Raw genomic sequence first — 22,091 nt, forward strand, 5'->3', positions numbered from 1 at the left:
CCCACCTTTTTCAACTAGCAGGCCTGGCTCAACCATAGTTCCGTTTTATTCCCCCTGGCAATTTTTTAAACTTATAATCTCTATTGGGGTTTTAATTTAAATAAATATTTTAATATTTATATGTTATTATAATATTGTATTATGTTTTATACCTCCTCTGTACAATGTGTACAATGTGTAATTTTTATAATATGTGTTTCATTTATTGTACGCCGCCCCGAGTCCCTTTGTGGAGAGGGAGCGGCTAACAAATTTAATAAAATAAAATAAATAAATAACCTTGAGCTGATGAAAATCAAACTACCAAACTGTTGGCAGCAGGCAGTAGCAAGCCTGCAATACTGCATTCTAATCTCTGCGCCACCACGGCTCTATTGCTATACATTGTTTCATTAGATCTATTTTTAGACAATTATTTCCAAATTTTAACAATAAAAATTGTGAAGAATGCAGATATTTTATTAGTTATCCTGGTTTTTTGAAACAATACTTTAAAATTATTCAAGATTATATAGAATTGTTCCCATCCTCCTGAAGCTTGTTCTGAAAATCTGTAAGGCTAGACACTTTCTTTAAAAAATAAAAATAATTGGGTTCCTATAAAAAATATAATAATTATCATGTCTTGTTTATTTCTATTTTTTAAAGAAAATATTTAGAGGCTTGATAGCTTCAATATGCTAATGTTCATCATTCCTCCCCCCCCCCCCCCTTTCATCTTCAGATGTATCCCTAATGGAAGAGGCTGTTCAAGAGCTGAATTCCTTTCTAGCAAATGAGAACAGAAGACTGCAGGAATTGGCTGATTTGCTTCAGGAGAAACATCGCTCTATGTCTCAGGAGGTACAAGGAAAGATTCTATGAAGCCATGTAGCAAAAGTGATGGGGTTAGGATTTTGATTTTGGGAGACAGAGGAAAAGACATAAAGGAGAAGGATGTTAATTAAGAAGCTGCTGAATCTTACATATACATTATTTGCTAGGCCTTGTAACTTACACAGTGCAAAATTTTGAGGTGTCTAGGAGAAGAATAGGTTGGTGATGTTCAATGAAGGGGGAAACTATAAGCTGTGAAACCTAAAAGTAGATTGTGAAGAAGAAAACGGGAAAAAAAACGAAGCAGAGCTCTCATAGTGCCAGCCAGTTATTAGGTAATAGTATACATTTATGTGTATCACATCACTAGTAAAGCTGAAACAACATTGAGTGCAGTTCATTGTTATGAATCCTATTGGTGCAACTGGTCTTTTCTCATTCATTAGCTATCATGAGAAGTGCAAATAAAATATTTGTTAATTTTAAATTTATTTTTAGTCTAAAACTCAGACTTTATAATTCACCAATACCCCAAATTAAATAAATACATTGTTTCTTATATATTGATTGGAGGTAGGAATAGGCTTTTTGAGGTTACTAGAAGTAGGTACAGATGGCTGCACTCAGACATTCTGTTTATTCAAATATTATTGGGACAGCAGCATCAGTGTCCTCATAATTTTTCTGCTAGGAGCATGAGCCATAAGATTATGGCTTCTCATCTCTACCAAGTTATAGTTTCACCATCCTCTTTGGTCCTTAATATATTTCTCAACTTATTCTCAAATAATTGACAATCTCAGCTATTCAGATAGTTAGGCTTCACACATATTGCTCCCCAATGATTGCTGTAGGCTTTGTTGAAATTCATGGGTCCTAGATGGAGAATATGGATGCAGTGCAGGTAGTCCTTGACTTAACAACAGTCTATTTAGTGACCATTCAAAGTTACAACTGCATTGAAAAAAGCGGCTTTCACACATGACCGTTGCAGCATCCCCATGATCAAAATTCAGTGCTTGGCAAGTGGTTCATATTTATGACGGTTGCAGTTTCCTGGGGTCATGTGATCACTTTTGCGACCTTCGGACAAGCAAAGTCAATAGGCAATCCAGATTCACTTAACAACCATATTACTAACTTAAGAGATGCAACAATTCACTTAACAACTGTGGCAAGAAAAGCCGTAAAATGGGACAAACTCACTTAACAGATGTTTCACTTAGCTACATAAAGTTTGGGCTCCATTGTGCTTGTAACTCGAGGACTACCTGTAATATATGGAGGTGAATTAACCATCAAGCTAGTTTTGGACTGAGGTGCAATATATTGCGGTTAGGGTTGCATTCTATGTAAAAAAACCACAGCCTTAGGTAGTTCTGTACCTTGCATTGTTCTTGGAGGACAGAGACTATAGCTACTCTGGCTAAGAAAAAGAGATTCTGGCCACCTTCATTTCTTGCCTTGAATATTGCAGCATGGGCAATAGGGGGAAGCTTCTGGACAGTATTTAGAAATGAAAGCAAGGTCAAAATGCCATATTGCTCTCTGCAGAGTGCTCTGTTCACTGTCATTTGTTCTCTGTGAACTGCATTGGCGGCTTCTTTGTTGCTCAATGATGTTCAAGATGTTGATTCTTGGAACCAGCATTTCCAAGAATCAACAGTTTTAATGAACATTTTATTCTGATACTGTTAGTCCTACTCACTAACAGTTAAGTTAGGTTACAGTTTTCCCTTTGTGTCTTGCTTTCAATTATAAATGTGTTTTAAATATTTTTTTTAAATATTCAGTTTAAAAATTGTGAGTCTGTCAAAGCAATGCCTTCTTTTGTAGAGAAGCATGACATACATTTCTTAAACAGAAAATTAATAAATGGGAAAACTTGCCTTCTCCGTTTTAAATCTTCCTGCAATTTAATTCATTGTTCTCCTGTTGTATGAGAACAATCCCATAATTATTAGTTAGCTTGAACATTTGCTTCAAAAAAGGTATTCTGTAACTCTGGCATTTTAAAACTGAAATGATTCCCATGTTGTGAAGGTGTCTTTTAGAGTTGTGGTTCAACATTGTGGCACAGAAACAAGTCATTCATAGGATGTATATAGTGTATAGGTTGTGGACTTTGTAGTGACACCCTGAATGAGATAGGGTGTGGGTGCAGTGGAAGGGAGGAGCAAAGAGGGAAGTTTCATAGTAGCCCCTGAAAATTTCTGTATTTGCAAGCATGTGGCAATGGCATCCTTGGTGAAGGTAGAAGTAAAATTTAAGATTTTTGTGTAACACACAGAATGTCAAAACTGAATAGTCGCTCTCAAGAATAAATACAGGAATCTCATTTAACTTCTGTCCCTTCTAATTTCTTTGCCTCAGTTTTCCAAATTACAAGGGAAAGTAGAGACAGCGGAGTCTCGTGTATCTGTGCTAGAAACTACAATTGAAGACTTGCAGTGGGATACGGACAAAATCCGCAAACGAGAACAGCGGTTGAACAGGCACCTGGCAGATGTTCTAGAAAGAGTAAGTAGCAGTCCCAGATTAAAAAATAGGAACATATCATATTTCTTGGGTAATGTGAAAATGTGGTCATCAACTTGGACTTTCTTACCTTCTTAGATAGGCATTTTGCATTTCAGTGAATGTCTCTGTAGTTGCACAATGATTGTAAAGAATAGCAGTTTTTTTTTTTTAAAAAAAAGAGAACTGGAAACCAAATGTATAAAATTGGAGGAAGTAAAATATAACAATGTTAATATGCCTCTTTTCAGAAAAAAGGGCTTCCTTCTTAAAATTTCCTCTTGGAAAATTGTTCTTGAAAGACAGTGGAAATCTCTTTTTGGACAGCTGTTGCTGGCTGCTCATTTATTATGAAAAAATTTCCAATAGTTTGTGGTAGTGCTTTGAATAGCTTCCTGCCTTTCCCTGAAAGAAACAAAATTGTATTATTATAATAAATAATAATTCTAATAAATAAATATTCTAAAAGCAGTGCATTAATAAAATAAAAAAAATCGAATAAAATATTTTTTTGGAATTTGGCTTGCTTTCACACCTCATTTGAAATTGTTTTGAGTCAGAATAAAGTTTTTAATTTAGTGTTGTTTTCTTCATAAACCATGACTAAATATTTCTCTAATCCATTTTTTGTATTATCTATATATATCTCCATGAGGGACAAAATTATTGCTATTGATAATTTAGTTTCAAAAGTTAAAATGCACATACAGAAAAACAACCAAAAACCTTTATATATGCAGAGGGAAATCTTAAAACAACATTTTCAAAAAAGCTGGGGAGACCAAATACATTATCATTTTCTATTTAATGATGGCAATAAGGATCAGTCCATAACTCCAATTGGATAATTTTTCATTTCGTACAATTTGCAGTTTTACAGCTGTTAAATGTTTCCAAACAGATAATCTTAATATATGTTTTTTTAAATTGTAAATGTTACAGGTAAACTCAAAAGGATACAAGGTATATGGAGCAGGTAGCAGTCTCTATGGAGGTACAATCACAATCAACTCTCGAAAGGTAACTTTTAAGGTTCACGGCATAGAGGTAGTGGGGGGATCAGAGAGAGAGAGAGAGCACAAAGCACAGGATTTTACACATTTGTGGTCCTGGTGTTCTTCCATTTTGCAGTTTGAGGAGATGAATGCAGAACTTGAGGAAAACAAGGAACTTGCCCAAAACCGTTTGAGTGAATTAGAAAAATTGCGTCAGGATCTTGAGGAGGTGACAACTCAGAATGACAAGCTAAAGGTATGAATAGGGCATGTGTTTCCCAAAAGTCTGGAAACTGTTAAATTTGAAAGTGTAGTTCATCTCACATTTGCAAGGCTTTAATTTTGGAGTCCATCTAAGAGTCAGAATTAACAGTCAATAGTTCCTATCTTTGTTATTGAATGGACCAGTTTTACCAGGTGTGTCTTCTGAATGGATGAAGGAATGTATGAAGATATGAAATCTCTGCAGTACTTGGAGGACACTATCAGATGTTTAAGTCAGGAAGACCATTGGTTTTGGTCAGCTTCCTAACCCCAAATCTTTACAGTCTGCTGCTTATTCATCAAGACTTTAGTAGTCAGTCTGGATATGTGAGTGAGACGGACCAATCCAGGAACTTTCCAAGAAGAGACTTTGGCCCACGGGAATATCTCTTGAAGCCAAAGGTAGCTCTTTCTAACCACAACAGCTCCCATAAAGGGCAGATCATTGCATTTGTATAATGAATTTGTGTATTCATTAACGACATTTGTATAGCTACCCATCTTAAAACCAATTTCTGGGTGATTCACAAGCCAGGAATATAAAGCAGTAAAACAGGAAACAATAAAACCAAGAACAGAAAACATGATTTGCAACCAAACGTCCTCAGTGCAGTCCATAACAATACTAAGAAAAATAAGTTCTTAAGTGCTTACTGGAAAGTCAGAAGGGTAGGGGCCTGCCAGGTTTCCAGAGGAAAAGTGTGAATGATGAATTGTTCCAAGTGGATCCAAAAGGATCAGGATGATTAACTTCTTAGTTGACTATAAGAGCCCAAGGTCTGAATAAAATAAGCAGTTTCCTACCTAGCCTGGAGCTCGCTATTTGTCAAAATGAGCATGTTCTAAAGGGCAGAGATACAAAACTTGCATCCATACTGAATTGCAGCCTGCTGGCATCACTTTTGTGATGCCTGAAATCTTCTCATATCTGAGAATTTATTGGTCCTTTTTAAACATTTTAGGAAGCTTTGGTAAATTTTATAAAGTCTTAAGTCTAGCAGATGGTTAAGACATCCATTTAAGCTCTTAAAAGTCCTGAACTCCTTTTCTGGAGAACAGCCCTCGACATACCAACCTAATATTATTGACCCTTCAAACCAGAAATGGGTTGCTCCCAGTTCGGCCGAACCTGTAGAACCTGTAGTAGCGGCGGCGGGAGGCTCCGGCCATGCGCAGAAGTGTCGCGTGCGCAGGAATGCACCCAAACCGCTAGTAAAAAAATGGCAACCTACCACTGCTTCAAACTGATATAAATTGCAACCTCTCCAGGTCTATGGTATGGGCAGAATTCAGCAGATACAAACTGCTTTGATTTCTTGTCTTAATTCATCATTACTTTCTGATTTTTCTTTTTAAAAAGTATTGTAAGAGTGTATAACTCCACATTATCTATATGCTGTGTTGATTTTAATACATTAGCTTCATTGTAACTGGTATACCAGTAGTTAGGAAGCAGATTTGTCTGATGCAATGCTGCCCCCCTCTGGACTAATAGAGTAAGCTGGAGATATTGGTAACATACTTTGTCTATATTATTTTAACCATTATTCTGATATTTATTCTAGAAACAAAATTATTACATACATTGTTTAATATATATTTTCCTCATACAGCTGAAAGCCAGATAGTTAAGGTTTGAAGCACTCTTCCATCTAGTCTCTGAAAACTCCCCAGATTTGCTTAGCTTTAACTAGATTGCTGTTGAATTGTCCACCTTCTCATAGTGTCCATCTACATAGTTCTTTTTACAGAATGCCCAAAATATACATAAGAAAAGTTGTATATATGATATCCTAGATATGTTGTGTGTTTTGATTTTACTTGGGAAAAGTCATTCCATTGCCTTAAAGAACTCTTGTCTCTTGAAATTAAGGACATGTTGTGATACATATTTTATTGCAAGGAATATACCGTTAGAATAACATTGATTATTCAGTTGATCAGTTGAAAACTTCTTGAAGTTTTAGCCTTGTTTTATAATTGTAACATTTAATAGGTGACATCACCCATATGATATAAAACAAAGTCAGGTCTCTGTAAAAATCAAGCATTCAGAGCAATATTGCAGGTGGAAATGGCAGTGTTGAAAACTTGTTGCTCTTGGGAAAAGTGCATTGATGTGTCTTTGGGGTGTCATGGTTTCAGCAATGCCATCAAACTGATAAATAACTGGGTCCCAGCATATTTTTTTTGTATGCAATGATCAGTTGAAGAAACAAAACTAAAGCTACAATTCTTCTTATTGACCAGGGTGCATCTAAATATCCAGTGATATATCCCATGGTATCAATTGAATGCAAGTCTCTGATGGGATAACTTCAATTCAAGAAGTTGTCCTGCTGTTCTTTTAGCTTCTCTCTTTATTTTGCTTTCAAGATACTCTAATAAAGATTGGAAATCATGTTGCATCCTCTTACTTTATTATCCCACATATAAAGTATGCTACAAAATATGCAGGCTGTTGATTATATTTAATCAAAGCAATACATAAATGTTTACTTCATGTATATTCTTTAATTTGAGAATTACGAGTAGCTTCAGATTATATTGCCAGATTTCATGATTTATTGTTCTCTTTTTAAATGGCCATATGGGATTTTATGTAAAAGCTTGATAGCAATTTTATTTTATTAACCACCTTGGAAAGAATTTGGTTTCAGAGATTGTCTTTGTTGTTATGAATGAAAGGGTAATACCTAAACATAACTCTCAGATTGGTGACAGTTGCTTTCTTTGTGTATTTTTTGGATTGCATTTTTATTGCCTTTATTTTTATCAAATATATATGAATCACTTCTCTTTCATGGGCCCAACCAGATGGATCTAAGGCAGGCAGTAGAAGAGGTAGTGAAGGAAACTCCAGAATACCGTTGCATGCAATCCCAGTTCTCTGTATTATATAATGAGAGTCTCCAGTTAAAATCACAGCTGGATGAAGCCCGCACTCTGCTACATGGTACCCGAAGTACTCACCAGCGCCAGGTGGAACTGATTGAGGTAATGGCTTTCTCCCTTTGTGTCTCTTACTTTGTCCTGAAAATATAAGAAAGTGAGTATTATATCTTTTACAGCTTTTCTCATTCCAAATGCTTTGGACAGTAACTCCTTCTAGGCCCAGCTATGTGATATGAAGTTCTTGCTGGCCTGGGACATTGCAGAGTGAAAATGTTTTTCCAACACACTTGTTAAAGCCTGTGTGTCAACATCAGGATAATCAGGTGAAGGTTGCAAAGACAAAAGCTACTAGTAGATAAATAGCAAGTAGAATAGCAACTATTCTAGCCAAAATCCCCCAGAAAGGGTTTAGAATAAAAAAAAAAAGTGCAGACAGAAATAGATGATATCACATTTTAGTTGTGTTTCAAGTAAACTGCATAATTTCTGTTACCGGAATACCCATTATGGTTCTAGAAAGTGTATCTACAGCCTTTCGTCATCATGGCAGCATTAATGCAATAACCACTGTTTTGCCTTGCCAGCGGGATGAAGTCAGCTTACACAAGAAATTACGAACAGAGGTTATTCAGCTGGAAGACACTCTTGCTCAGGTTCGCAAGGAATATGAGATGTTGCGGATTGAATTTGAACAGACTCTTGCAGCTAACGAACAAGCAGGTACTTCATACCAGGTCTTTCATAGTGATTCTACTTTGTTGATTTTACAAAACCATCTGCACAAATACTCTTTTTAATACTGCATAACTTCACCAATGACATAGCTCATCATGATTGAACATTAAAGGGCCATTGGTTTTAAGATGTATATGATCTTTTAAGTAAGCCCGAAGTATGATGTCACACAAATCTAATGGATGGGTGGATGGATGTGAGTCATGAGGATTCTACTTCTATAGTACATTATTTTTGATCCATTATTTTAAAGGGCACTTTCTGTGCATTCTTGCAATATTTTTTTTTATTCTACCATAGATTCTTTTGTAATTGGATTGCTAGAATCATAGGAGGTAAAGCCCTTTATAAGCACCTTTTTGAAGGATGGCTGGTATTAATCATCTGCAAAGTTCTTGTGATTAATATGAACATGACACTGTCTTTGTGTGCAGCATTTCAATAACTGGAAATGATCAGAGGTCAAAAGGAGGGTCTTTTGTTTTGGTCATTGACAGGTAGCATTTCATTTGTTTTGGAGGCTTGTATTAGTTGTGTCCCTAATATAAATCTTCATTGGTTACAATTAGTCTAGGAATTAGTCTATTTGAGGAAGGGTTATTAATGGCAAAATTGAGGAGAAGTTGATGTAATACATCTGTTATATGTGTGTGTTGTAGGCCCCATCAATCGAGAGATGCGCCACCTCATCAGCAGTCTCCAAAATCATAATCACCAGTTAAAAGGGGAGGTGTTGAGGTATAAGCGGAAGCTGAGGGAGGCTCAGTCTGACTTAAGCAAGGTAAGGGAAATGGAAAAATAAAGATTGTCTCAAAAAAACTGGAAGCAAAACAGGTGTGTGCGTTAGTTCAGGTGTGAAGAGCATGTGGGATAGTCTTTGCATGACCAGCTGTGCTTTTTTTAAAGAAAGAGCTTGATACTTACCATTTTATAAGTAGTCCTATTAAAAATGCTTCTTAAACTACTATCCAAGTAGTTTAAGAAACATTGAAACATTGAAATTAGTTGCTTTAATTGATCTATTCTGGCTATTTTTACAGAAAAGCACAGTAAATGAAATGTGGAAGAAAAGCAACTTGTGTGCAGATAACACTGCAATCTGGAGATAGATAATTTGGGGGGTTCTCTTACTGTTCCAGACCATATCCAGACCACCACGAAACATGGCCTGTTTCAGAAATTTTTATTTCTAAAGATTGCTGGCCCACCCCCAGAATGTATTATAGCAGCTCATAATTCCCCATAATATTCCATCCTCAAATTCCAATTTTTTAAAATTAGTTTTATAAAAATATAAAATACAAAGAAAAGTAAAAATAGTGGGAAAGCAGGGGAGAAAGAATGAAAGACAAGTGCAGGATAAAAGGTGAAAAGGAAAAATTAGCATTGCATTGACTTCATACCCTTTTTAGCAGAGTAAAATAAAATAATATATAGCCTCAACTTTTTACTTTTGCATAATAATACATACTAGCCATTTCTATAACAACAAACCTACCTAATTATCAAAACCCAAAGTCAACATTTCACTTTTTTCCACCTCAGGCACAAAGTCGAGAAGTGGTTTCCCACAGGAAACAAAGTTAGCTGTCAATTTAGCCATCTCTGCCAATTCCATCAGTTTTTCCAGCCAGCCATCTATTGTGGGAATAAACTTTTTTACCATTTTTATGCACAGAGCATTCTTGCTGCTATCAATAATGTTACATCTTCAGAACAGAATATTTGCTTGTATCAACTACACAGGGCATGAAAGATAATATACAATGATCTCTGTATTTTCACATTTGGGTTCACAAAAAAGTGACCCATCTTACCCCATTTTTGAAACCCTGCTTTGGTGTGTTTTGGTTAACAATGTAAAACGAAGGTAAAGAAGAGGGTTTTTTTTTTTTTTTTTGAAAACCCATATCCTTAATAAATTGTTCTTCTACTCCAGACTCGTTCTCGCAGTGGCAGTGCTGTCCTGCACTCTCAATCCAGCACTGAAGATGCCAAGGAGGAACCATCAGAGATCAAACAGGAAGCTGAGGATCCTTCTCATGCTGCAGCCTCCAAGGGACCCTCTGAGGATGCTTTGGAAACTAAAGCAAAACGAGATGAAGAAGAACGGGAGAGGGAAAGACGAGAAAAGGAGCGGGAACGAGAGAAAGAAAAGGAGAAAGAAAAAGAAAGAGAAAGGGAAAAGGAGAAAGAAAGGGAAAGGGAAAAGCAGAAGCAAAAGGAATCCGAGAAGGAGAGAGAATCTACCAAAGAGAAGGACAAAGGAAAACACGATGATGGAAGGAAGAGAGAAGCTGAGCTGGTCAAGCAATTGAAAGCAGATCTCAAGTAAGTTGATCTGCATTTCTTTTTCCTTGGAGAGTTGTACTGTGATAGCTGAAGATGATTTTTATTTTTTGGTCCCTGTGAAGCATTACTGTGTCAAAAGGAAAGAAACAGAGGGATTGAAGTTGGGTCCTAGATCTTAAAAGGTGTTTCATTTTTTTAACAGTGCGTTAAACTTTGCAGATATTGTCAATTTACAAGGGGGAATCCCTGGATTTGTGGAAGTCACCTGGGATTGCTTCTACACTGCCTGCGCCAATGAAGTGATGAAGCATCTGTGCGAGATGCTCACAGCATTCAGCACCAATTAATAGCCTCTCAGCTATATAAGTTGCAATTTCTAGGCCATATGCAAAGGGCTGATGACAAGCAATACCATCACATTCCACAGCCAGCATTTTTTCAAGTTTTCTCTTATGAGACACACACCTTCTTGGAACTTTCACTTAGCAAGAAGTAGCAAGAGGTGGTCTTCAACCTCCAGTTGTGACACTGTCTAGGGTCGAGATCATTTATTGATTTGTTCCAGCACAGTTATAGAAAAAAATGAATAGCCTTTTCCCCTCTTTTGTCCCCAACATCACTCCAGGGAACAATAAGACTTAACTTAGTGGGAAGAGTGAGCTGAATTGTTTGTCACTAGGCAGTGCTATACCGTTTTACCCTTCTGTTTTATTTTCCAATCTACTCAGGAAGGCACAAGAGAGCCAGAAAGAAATGAAGTTGTTGTTAGATATGTACCGCTCCGCTCCCAAAGAGCAGAGAGACAAAGTTCAACTGATGGCTGCTGAAAAGAAGGCTAAAGCTGAGGTAATCATATTCAATGTGGTCCAAAGTATTTTCTGTTCTAATCTCTCCCATAATATAATGGACTCTGATTTTTAAAGCTTCATAAAGCAATCTGGAAAGTTGGAGGCGAATTAGAAGTGATCTCCATTGAATATTTAAAGTCTATCCCTTTATATTCTGCATTTCAAGCATTCAGATTCTGCCTGTCAGTTGGTACCAACTGACAGGCAGAAATGCAGAATATTAAAGGATTTAACTATTCAATGAAGATCACTTCTAATTCGCCTCCAAGTTTCCAGATTGCTTTATGAAGCTTTAAAAAATAATTTGGCTTAGAATTCCATAAAAAAGAATCCTTGCCTTTTCCTTGCAGTCTAAAAAGACGTGGAACAAACGAAGAACAGGAACCAAACAAAAGAGAACAGGAAAACAAGAATAGTTGGGTATTGGATTTTAGTGACATACTGATCTTATAATGAATATAAAAGAACATGCCACAAGTCATTATCTCTTTGTGTCACAAATGAGTGGAATTAGTTCTGTTTTTTTTTTCCATTTAAACCAGAGATGTAATTTCTCTTCCTTTCTCTTCAACTGCTATAGTGCAGTTTAATGGGTTGATGCAGAATCCTCCTTTCTGTGAAATTTTGTAAGATGGCATTCTGTCTAGTGCTAATTAGCATATCTATCAAACCTTTTTACTTCCTCCAAGTAATTCCGAATAAACCTTAGGATCCTTTGAGCTATCCTCCTCTTTTACTGTTTGCATATTCATTTTCTATTCCTTTAAAAAAAACTTTTCTCCTGGACAATTCTGATTTTTATAGTTGGAAGAGCTAAGACAAAGACTGAAGGAACTGGAGGATAAGGAGAAGAAAGAGAGCAAAAAGATGGCTGATGAGGACGCTCTTCGAAAAATCCGGGCTGTGGAAGAACAGATAGAATACTTGCAGAAGAAAGTAGCCATGGCAAAACAGGTAAGAAGTAATAATCAGATGGTTGAGAGGCAAGTAGAGCAAATAGTCTTATTCCTCAAGGTTGCTAAATCTTTGATTCCCTCTTAATGTCTAGGTAAGAGATGATTGGAGAAGAACGTTGATATTTTTCTCTCTTCTTACTACCACCCCCACCAGATATCTATGTTCAAATGGAGTCATCTACTTTGCTAGGAAAATGCATATTTGTGGCAAATTATATGTATCAGAAAGGCAGAATCCATGTTAAATAATTTATGTTAATTAACAAATTGTTTTAAATTATATGCCAATAACTAAAAAAAATCTAGAAGCTCCTGATAGTTATTTTTTCCATCACAAACATAATCACAAACTAATGAGGCCATAATGATGACATGCTTATGATGATGCCATTGTGCAAATGCTACTGTTACATATTTGAGTCCTGATGTCTGAGGTAAATACATAGATTGCAATATAAAAATAGTCCTCTTTTAGTGACTGCCTCATACAGCAACCCTTTCCGCTTATGAAGGTGATGAAAATGTAACTTTGCAGCCAGCCCTTGCATTTACAACCTTCGTAGGTCCCTAGAGCAAAGGAAAGCTGAAGTGAGATTTTAAGCACGGTTGCGGTTTCACTTAGTGACTACTTTGCTTGGTGACCAGATTACCAGTCCCAATTCTAGTTATTAAAGAATACACTTCCTGTATTTGATTGCATGATGATATCACTCAAAAATTATCATTTATATCCCCTCCTGTTAAGCGCCGACACATTTATCTACTTGTTTCATAGTATCCAGGAAAGGTGGAAACTGTTTCCCTCTCAATTGCAGGAGGAAGAAGCCCTGTTATCCGAAATGGATGTGACAGGCCAGGCCTTTGAAGACATGCAAGAGCAAAACATCCGCCTGATGCAGCAGCTGAGGGAAAAAGACGACGCCAACTTCAAGCTCATGTCAGAACGCATCAAATCCAACCAGATCCATAAGCTATTAAAAGAGGAAAAGGAGGAGCTGGCAGACCAGGTTCTTACCCTGAAGACCCAGGCAAGTGGAGAAAATGGGAAGAGGAGCGAAATAGGAATGCAGAAGTCTTAAATTTTTTGTCCAAGAGATAAGTTGAAAGTGCAGTTGTTGTCATCAGTGAGAGACTGCATCTTAAGACTGAGTTTTGTCACAAATTTTCTTTTAAATTTTCTTTACCACAATTTTCTTTTTGAGCAGCTTGGCGGTAATCCGGCATCTTTTTACATAGGGGAGGATGACCTATAACCACGAGAGACCACGAGCCCCATTTTGAGATACACGCACACCCTCCCCTATGTCTAGCTGCCAACATTTTGTGACAAATGTTCAATTTTTAGTGACTTTTTTTTTTTTTTTGCTTTTTGCAAAACAAAACCGCTCCCCTGATAGATGCATTAAGCCTCCAATACCCTTAATGCAACTATTCTGAGTGGTCACTCAAAAAAGGGTTGCAGTTTTCAACCCTGCTCATTCAGGTGATATCCCTGTATTAATGACTTGCCCCTTATATACCACAGAAGCCATTTTTTAAAGTGGGGGGGGATTCAATTCATAAGAAAATGATCCATTCCTATTCTGAAGCAATAATACATTTTTGATCCAGGCATGGTATTTGCAGAGGAATGCTAATTTGATACGTGCAAATATGGTGTTAAGTGTAGACACTGATTCCTGGAGCAATAGTAATAGCACTTAGACTTATATACCGCTTCAAGGTGCTTTACAGCCCTATCCGAGCACTTTTACAGAGTCAGCCTATTGCCCCCAACAATCTGGGTTGTCATTTTACCGACCTCGGAAGGATGGAAGGCTGAGTCAACCTTGAGCCTGGTGAGATTTGAACTGCTAAATTGCAGTCAGCTGGCAGGCAGCAGAAGTAGCCTGTAGTACTGTATGGTCACCACTGTGCCACCACGGCTCAGCATCTTTTAATTTGTAGCCCTTCTTAGAAGTAGGTAAACTATGACTGCTTGACATTTCAGGATCCATGAAAGGGAAGATTTCTGTTGACTGTACTTAGTTTCTCATTCCATAGTGGGCAAAAAAGCACAATCATCATCAAACAAGCAGAACTGTACAGTTTACTTAAAGGTTCCAATCCTAAGAGACAGAACCGTAAATAAGTTGACCAATGCAAAATCCTAAATCGAATTCTTTCCTCTTCCTTGTTTTTGCCTCCTGAAGGTAGATGCCCAGCTGCAAGTTGTGCGCAAGCTGGAGGAGAAAGAGCATCTGTTACAAAGCAACATTGGCACTGGAGAAAAGGAGCTGGGCCTGCGAACCCAGGCCCTGGAGATGAACAAGCGGAAAGTAAGTGAATATATACAGGTAGTCTCCTCAATGTACAACCGTTCTCTTACAGACACTGAAAAAAGGGGTTTTATGACCATTTTTCATACTTATGGCAGTTGCAGCATCCCAATGGCCACATGATTTACATTTGAATGTTTGACAACTGACTCACATTTATGATGGTGGCAGTGTCCCGGGGTCATGTGATCCCCAATGGCAATCTCCTGGCAAACCAAGTCAATGGGGAAACCAGATTCACTGAATAACTGTTACTAAATTAATAAGTGCAGTGATTCATTTAACAAATGTGGCAAGAGAAGTTGTAAAATGGGGCAAAACTCAGTTAACAAATTTCTCACCAACAAATTTTGGCCTCAGTTGTGGTCGTGTGTGTGTGTGTAACGAAATTAAAATCCCATGGGAAGGTTTCCTTGTTTTTTTACATTTGTGAAAGTTTTCTTGTTTTTTTACATTTGGGAAGGAGACTTAAAAAAAATAAAAGAAACGGGAGTCAAACTAAGTTGTATAATAAAAGCGGGAATAGATCCATAAATGCAGATATGTATAATAAGTGTATAATATGTATACATGTATGCATATTATGCATTTTTACGTATATTAAAAACAGGAATGGATCCACAAATAATATGTGTTAAGAGCAATGCCACCATGATAAATATTATCATGGCTTCCTCTTCCTTGTGCCTAATCAGTTCTGTAAGAAAGGATCTTCTTGGGTGTAACTCAGAGCTGTCAAACTCACAGGCCATTGGATGGATTCATCACGCACTGGCCACGCTCGGTTTAGCAAAGGGGAAAAAAATGATACGTCATGTGACAACACCATGATGACGCGGGTTTGACACCCCTGGGGTAACCTGACCAAAATCTATATGGAACTCCATCCTGAACTGGCTTCTGTCAACCAGCCTTATGCTAAATAAGACTCGCCTGGAAGATTTTTAATCTGGTTATCTATAGAAACAAGCATTCACTTTGTATTTCCCTCCTAGAAGTTGCTCCTATTTCCTTAAAAACCCTTCAGTTAAGTGATCTTCAGAAATTATTGTAGGATAAAGACTATGCAATTCCAGGCAATGAAACTGGAAAAAGTCCCATTCTTCACAGCTGTAAGCTCTGAACTTGGATTCATATATACTCAATCTGAAGGCTCTTAAAATTAATCCTGTGAATGTTAAGCCAGCCAGATAGCCCTCATTTAGCAATCCTAATTCGGATTGGAATTTCTGTTGTTAAACATAGTGGTCATTAGGCGAAGCATCACATAACAGTATCACTTAGAAGTTCTAGTAGTCCTGCTTTTGTTGCTAGATGAGGACTGCCCCATCGTTAGATAAGGACTTCACACTTCTGCCCTGCACGAACTGCCAGCTCCATCCTCCTGCTTCCTTCCCAGCTGGACCCAGCGAGTTGCTTTTGGCAGAGGCTCCACTGCCCTGCTGGGATCACCTCCATTTCAACTTCCTCTATCACAATGTGTGTGCTTCAAATACCACTGCCTGTCTCCCATCTCTGCCCTTTTGGCTGTCATGTACTCTGCTGCTGCCATTTAAATGATCACCCCAGCCAACGATGTTATCTTCTTCCTCCTGTTGCTGTCAAAAGTGTGAGTGTGTCATAAAACAAAAAGTGTGTCAGCGGAGTGCACGGAGACGGGCATCAGGAGTGGTGGACTGCAGGGTGGCAAAAGGGCAGACATGAGGTGGTGGGAGAAGATATGTGTGTGTACTGTGATGACTGTAATTTCAAGGATTGGTCATGACTTTCATTTGTTCAGCACCGTTGCAATTTTGAATGGTCACTGAACATTGATCCTCAAGCTAAGATTGTGTATATATCTATTTATGAAATATGCACCAAGAGGGTGACTGGAATGGATTGGCAGCTGCAAAGGTCTCTATTTTACAAACAGATAGGTTTCCCTAGAAGGCAGAGGAAATTTTTATTGAAAGCCTGATAGACTTAGATTGGCCCCCCAAATGAAAAACAGCTATTGTGTGAATCGTGTCTCCGTAGGAAGAGATAGCTAGAGCAGATAAATCTCTCCCTCCTATGGAAATGCTGAGAAATCACAAATGATTTCTGTAATTAGGAGAAAAAGTGATGCCGCATTTCATGGACAAGGAGCAAGAGTGTGGGAAAAAATTGAACTTCAAAAAAAAATAGAGTAGTCTGATATAAATAATTAGATGATTTGAAGGTTTCCAGCAAAAAGAGGTTGTGAGGATAAATGAAAAACAGAATGAGCTGAGGGCGGGTTGAATGCCATGAGAAGAAGATAGGTTGATAATAATGTTTTGAGAGCTTGCCATTTTGGTTACTGCATTAGCACTGGTTGTTAATACACATGTAGAAAAGAATATGACTGCAACTTATAATTTTGTGTCAACCAAAGTTCTGTGTCTTCAATTCTTAGATGAGAATGAACCCATTTACCAGACATCTAGGGCTGCCCTAATCTGTAGATCAGCAATTAGTTGAGGATTTGAGTGAACCTTTGCCCATGAATTCTGGATCTCTTCTCTCTGGCCACTTCTTGACAACACATTAACACTTCCGACAAAAATAGTAGTCACTGAGACAAAAGTCCTGTTTAACTGTTGCAGGGTATATTTTTTGTTTTTTGAGAAGGAACCCTTTTTAAAATGTTCTTTTCTCCTGGCCTTCAGTCTAAATCCTCCAGCACTGAATTTTCAAAAGTGTGGAATCTCAGAGGTCTGCAGAGAACATCAGAAGATAGGAATGATGTTGGGTCTATAGATCACTGGGGATGAGGGGATTTTCTCTGCCAGGGTTTCATTTCTGTATGGTGGATCTCGGGGGAATTTTATTTCCTCACTCTACCCTCTCTCCTTAATTTTACAGTGCCAAGGCAGCTTGTAAAAAGTTAAACACCAGTTTCAAGTTTTTTAAAAAATAATAATGAAACACCACGGTATAAAGAGAATTTTTCAGAAGGAAGAAGCAGCAGTAATCATAATAATTAAAGGAGGAACAAAGCAGTGTGCAGTGTTTTAAAAGCTTAGGAAACTGGTCAAAGGCACTGAGATGAAAATAAGATACATGGCAGGTTGTCTTCCTGGCTGCAGCTTTCCATAAAGGTTGCCTGACTGATTTTTGGTATAGGATAAGGAGATGGGACTTAGAATGTATTTGTATATATTTTGGACTGATTCTTCTCCCCCATCATTCTCCCCAATTCCCCCCTCCCTTACCTAGCATATTCCATTTAATCCCATTCCATTCCCTTCTTCCCCTCCTGGAGTTTCAGCAATATTTCCATGTTTATCTGCAGAATAAGGTGGTAGAATGGGCTTGGGACCATCAAACCAAAGAAACAGGCTTACCCACGTGTTTTGCAGAGTTAAATTTGAGAAACAAATCAGCTTGTTTTTGCAGTCAGAACTGGTACAGCTCCCCCAGTCTCCTCATTTTCTTTTGATGTTGCTGTAAATCTAATCTTCAGGCAGAAGGCCGTTGGGCTCCCAAATAGATGTTTGGTCCTAGGCCAAGGAGGCCCTGTTATTTACCATACAATAGTCAAATAATGGAAATAGTGACCATTGTAGGTAAGTGCTGAAACCCTCCCTCCCTCCCTCCCTCCCTCTGTCTTTTTCCAGAGGAAAGTTTACATACAATCCCAAACCATAAGATGAAACTTCTGATTTAATCTTTAGGGTGCTACTATTCCTTCTGCAAATTTCAATAAATGGAAAGGAAAACGTTACGGTTTTGTTTTCTAGGCTATGGATGCTGCTCAGCTAGCTGAGGACCTTCGGGCCCAATTGGAACTGGCGCAGAAGAAATTGCATGACTTCCAGGATGAGATTGTGGAAAATAGTGTAACAAAGGAAAAAGACATGTTCAACTTCAAACGAGCCCAGGTAACCGGCATGTAGTCCTTTGCTTGGATAGCTGCCTCTCACAATTTGTCTTTATTTCCAGTTTCATTCATTCAGATTATATGGCTGCCTCTTGTTTTCTGACAGCGTTTTGGCTCCTAGTTCGATAGCTTAGTCACTGTTACATGACTCACTGTCAGTTGTTTCCACTGTTGCTTTTGTTAGTTGTCAATGCTGGCGCTGAACACCTAGACTGAAGCTTCTACTATTCACGTATCAATTTTAATTCAGTTTTTGAGTTCCAAAAGAGTTCTACAAGGCTCTAATATTAATGGAAGAAGTACAGCTTTCTCATTTTCATAAGAACTTAAAATAGATCCATGAATTTTTCTAATTCATGTGAAACACTGCAGGGCCGTAAAAGTCAAAATGCAGGTGTTTATGAATCTTTTACCAGATTTATTTCCATTAAAATAGGAACCTGCCATCTGAAAGGCAAAAGATAACAGGCCTATCTAATATTTTTCCTGTAGGAGGATATTTCACGGCTACGAAGAAAACTGGAGACAACTAAGAAACCGGACATGATTCCCAACTGTGATGAGATCCTCATGGAGGAGATCAAAGACTATAAGGTAGATCATGTGAGGCCTATAGACTCTTGGGTGTGATGGGTTTGGGCATATCTTTGTATGTTTGGAGAAATATAAAAAATGCCACTAGTGTGGAGTTGGGGTGGCTCATTTGGGAAATACATTATGGAAGGAAAGAGCCCTCTCGCCTTTCCAGGATGAAGAATAAACATTTTCTCTCTCATAGACTAAAAGGGGAGGACTTGTCTGTTGACATCTGCTCCTAAACTCTGCCCTGTCTTTCCCAAAGGCTCGCCTGACGTGCCCCTGCTGCAACATGCGGAAGAAGGATGCTGTGCTCACTAAATGCTTTCATGTCTTCTGTTTTGAATGTGTGAAGACTCGCTATGACACTCGGCAGCGCAAATGTCCCAAGTGCAATGCTGCATTTGGAGCCAATGACTTCCATCGGATCTACATTGGTTGATATGGCCAGATATGTATGGCCAGAAGAACTCCGCTGTCCACTCCCATACCTGCCATTCTTCAGCAGGCTGGATACTGCTCATTGCCAGCTAGGTTTCCCCCCATTTTGACTTCTTTGTAAAGGAATATGTTGGTTTATTCTTTTGGTGTATGTGTTATTTTTGTTTTATTCTTCACTTTTTTTAAAGTACTGCCAATTCACAAGCCAGTTCTCACTTGTCTGGTTAAATACACTTTTTGTGGGGTCCAGGTAGTCAATTGGTCCCTGATTCATCAGTGTTGACATCATTTGGCTTGGAACTAAACCAGGCAGCAACACTTAAACTGGGAAATCCAATTGAGATAGCTTGTTGGCTTTCTCGTGATTTTTTAGCTAATTGTTTCTCTGTTTTGGATAAAAGAGGAAACTTCTTTCTAGTCATCGCATTTCCCAGTTTAATGTCTGCTTGTGCATGTGTAATGCTGCAGTCTACAGAAGGCATTCCTACGTCTGAAGAAAGAAGACAGCAATGCACCCATCCTATTTCAAACTGAAATTTTTCTGAAAATTGCCAACAAAGTACATCTTGGAAGTTGAGGCATTGAGAAAATAGTGACCTTCATATATTTCATCTCTTCCTCATATGTAATCTGCTCCGATAATGCATAATTTTGGATCCGATTATATAATGATGCCGTTTTGAGAAAAGGCCACTTTTTTGACACATTGCCTGGATAATTTTTAATACTAAGGGTAAGCACAAATGGTAGCTGTTGGCAACATTTGGCCATTGCTTTCTTGCAGCCAATCTGTTGCATAAATGGGAACTGGATTACACTCAAATGCAATGAGCCTATTCGCTTTGAATGTTTTCTGTGTACTGAAGGAAGCAATTGTGGACCAGAACTAGGTTTTTCAGGGAAGTCACCTCCTTTTGGTTGGCCAGAGAGTTGTCAAACAATGGCCCAGGCTATATTGGCTGCTACTGTCTCTTTTGCTATGAAAATGAGATTTTCATAGACATTTTTCAAAGGGCATTGTCTTCAATAAATTGCCATGGTTCTCTCTTATTTTTGCTTTGTGGGATTTTTTTTTTTTTTTTTGCCCTCATTATTCTTGCGAACAGACTGAGTCTGTAAATTGATTTTAGATATGGACAGTTTGGGATTTTGATGTTTGTATATCCATGTACATACTGTAGCTAAAGAGCTATTATGTAAGAGCTAAACTAAAGAGCGAGAGCCGAGTCTGTTTTTGCACTTTTTGAATGGAATGGTGGGAAATGGGAATAGAAATATCTGGCTTTGGGAGACAACCCATTCCCGTTCTGGAATACACCAGGATATGTCAGAATCTGTCCATTTGGTTTAGTCATTGAGAGAGGGCCTTCTGAAAATTCCCTCCCCTTGTGAGGTCCACAAGGCAGGAGTGAGACAGAAGAACCTCTTTGGTATAGTCCTCACTTTGTGGAATACTTTCCTCCCCTCCCCCCAAAAGTACAGTTTCCACTTGCTGCAGTCCTGGAAATAGATTTAAACTATTTTCATTTTAACATAGTTTTGGTTCCTGCTGATTAAAATTGTGGGCACATTTCTTGGGTTTTCTTTGGGGCTTATATTTGCTCATTGGGAGGGAGTTGATATTATTCCAGTTGACTCATTTATTATTATGTTATAATAATAACTTTCTTCTCATTGATGTGGTATGCTCACAATACCCTGTGGGATTGGGATAAGTTAATAAATTCAGTGAAACGCATAAACAACTACACCCCCCCCCCCTTAATCACCTACCAACAAAACTCCCTAGACTTTCAGTGATGCTTTTGGGCCTTTTCCCAGGAATGCTAAAGGTGGGGACAGGAATGATTTGACTCTCATTCCTGTTCCTATTGGTACCTAAATTTGGTCCTCCACCAAATTTAGGCAAAATACGCTGATTTCAGGTTGAGGATGTACTTATATGCAATATATAATAAGAAAATACCTATTGAAACATGGTATTTTGCTATTGAATTTCAAGACCATCTTAGGGTGTTAGGATATACATTCAAGCTGCAAGATGCCCACTTAATAAAGAGAATAATCTCTGAATAAATTTTTTGCTTCTGACAATATTGAAGGGTTTTTATTTTCTGGGTTCGCAGTCGTTGAGGTGATACTGTCCAAGACCAAGATGAACCAGTAATTGATTTAATGTATGGTAATCTCATATCCCTGAAGCAAGATAGATTGATGACATCAGCAAGTATTGCAGGACCATATTGGTTGGAAACATACAGAAGAGAGAGGCCTTCATCCTGCAGTGGATAGACAATGTCTAAAATGATGATGAATCTGGAGTAATGTGGCCTGGAGATGGGACTCTTGCCTCACAATCAGGAGGCTATGGATTTGTTCCTAGGTAGTGGCAGATATTTCTCTCTCTGGTCGCAATGAGTCTGCTGTGAACTCCATGTAGGTGTCAGGAAGGGTATCTGGCCAGTAACCGCTCAGCTCCATTTAGTCGTCCCAACTCCACCCTGATGAATGGGATTAAAGGGTCATTAAAAGAAATATATATATATATTCTG

At 38.1% G+C, this 22,091-nt stretch overlaps 2 protein-coding genes across 2 annotated transcripts in view; one reads left to right on the plus strand and one right to left on the minus strand.

Annotated features, from left to right (window-relative positions):
- RNF20 (ring finger protein 20) overlaps positions 1-19,743 on the plus strand; it is a 44,560-nt gene extending 24,817 nt beyond the window's left edge. Inside the window, exons 6-20 of the mRNA XM_081940745.1 lie at positions 725-843; positions 3,190-3,336; positions 4,276-4,353; positions 4,465-4,584; positions 7,410-7,589; positions 8,072-8,207; positions 8,882-9,003; positions 10,162-10,553; positions 11,243-11,360; positions 12,167-12,316; positions 13,134-13,350; positions 14,515-14,636; positions 18,383-18,523; positions 19,015-19,116; positions 19,364-19,743. Coding sequence (XP_081796871.1) covers positions 725-843; positions 3,190-3,336; positions 4,276-4,353; positions 4,465-4,584; positions 7,410-7,589; positions 8,072-8,207; positions 8,882-9,003; positions 10,162-10,553; positions 11,243-11,360; positions 12,167-12,316; positions 13,134-13,350; positions 14,515-14,636; positions 18,383-18,523; positions 19,015-19,116; positions 19,364-19,540 — 2,321 coding nt within the window. The 3' untranslated portion in view covers positions 19,541-19,743. The remainder of the gene's footprint in view (positions 1-724; positions 844-3,189; positions 3,337-4,275; positions 4,354-4,464; positions 4,585-7,409; positions 7,590-8,071; positions 8,208-8,881; positions 9,004-10,161; positions 10,554-11,242; positions 11,361-12,166; positions 12,317-13,133; positions 13,351-14,514; positions 14,637-18,382; positions 18,524-19,014; positions 19,117-19,363) is intronic.
- Positions 19,744-21,754: 2,011 nt separating this feature from the next.
- GRIN3A (glutamate ionotropic receptor NMDA type subunit 3A) overlaps positions 21,755-22,091 on the minus strand; it is a 73,227-nt gene continuing 72,890 nt past the window's right edge. The window contains exon 10 of the mRNA XM_081940746.1: positions 21,755-22,040. Coding sequence (XP_081796872.1) covers positions 22,011-22,040 — 30 coding nt within the window. The 3' untranslated portion in view covers positions 21,755-22,010. The remainder of the gene's footprint in view (positions 22,041-22,091) is intronic.

The sequence above is a fragment of the Natrix helvetica genome (genome assembly GCF_964273705.1).
Source record: "Natrix helvetica genome assembly, chromosome: 2".
NCBI classification, from domain to species: Eukaryota; Metazoa; Chordata; class Lepidosauria; order Squamata; family Natricidae; genus Natrix; species Natrix helvetica.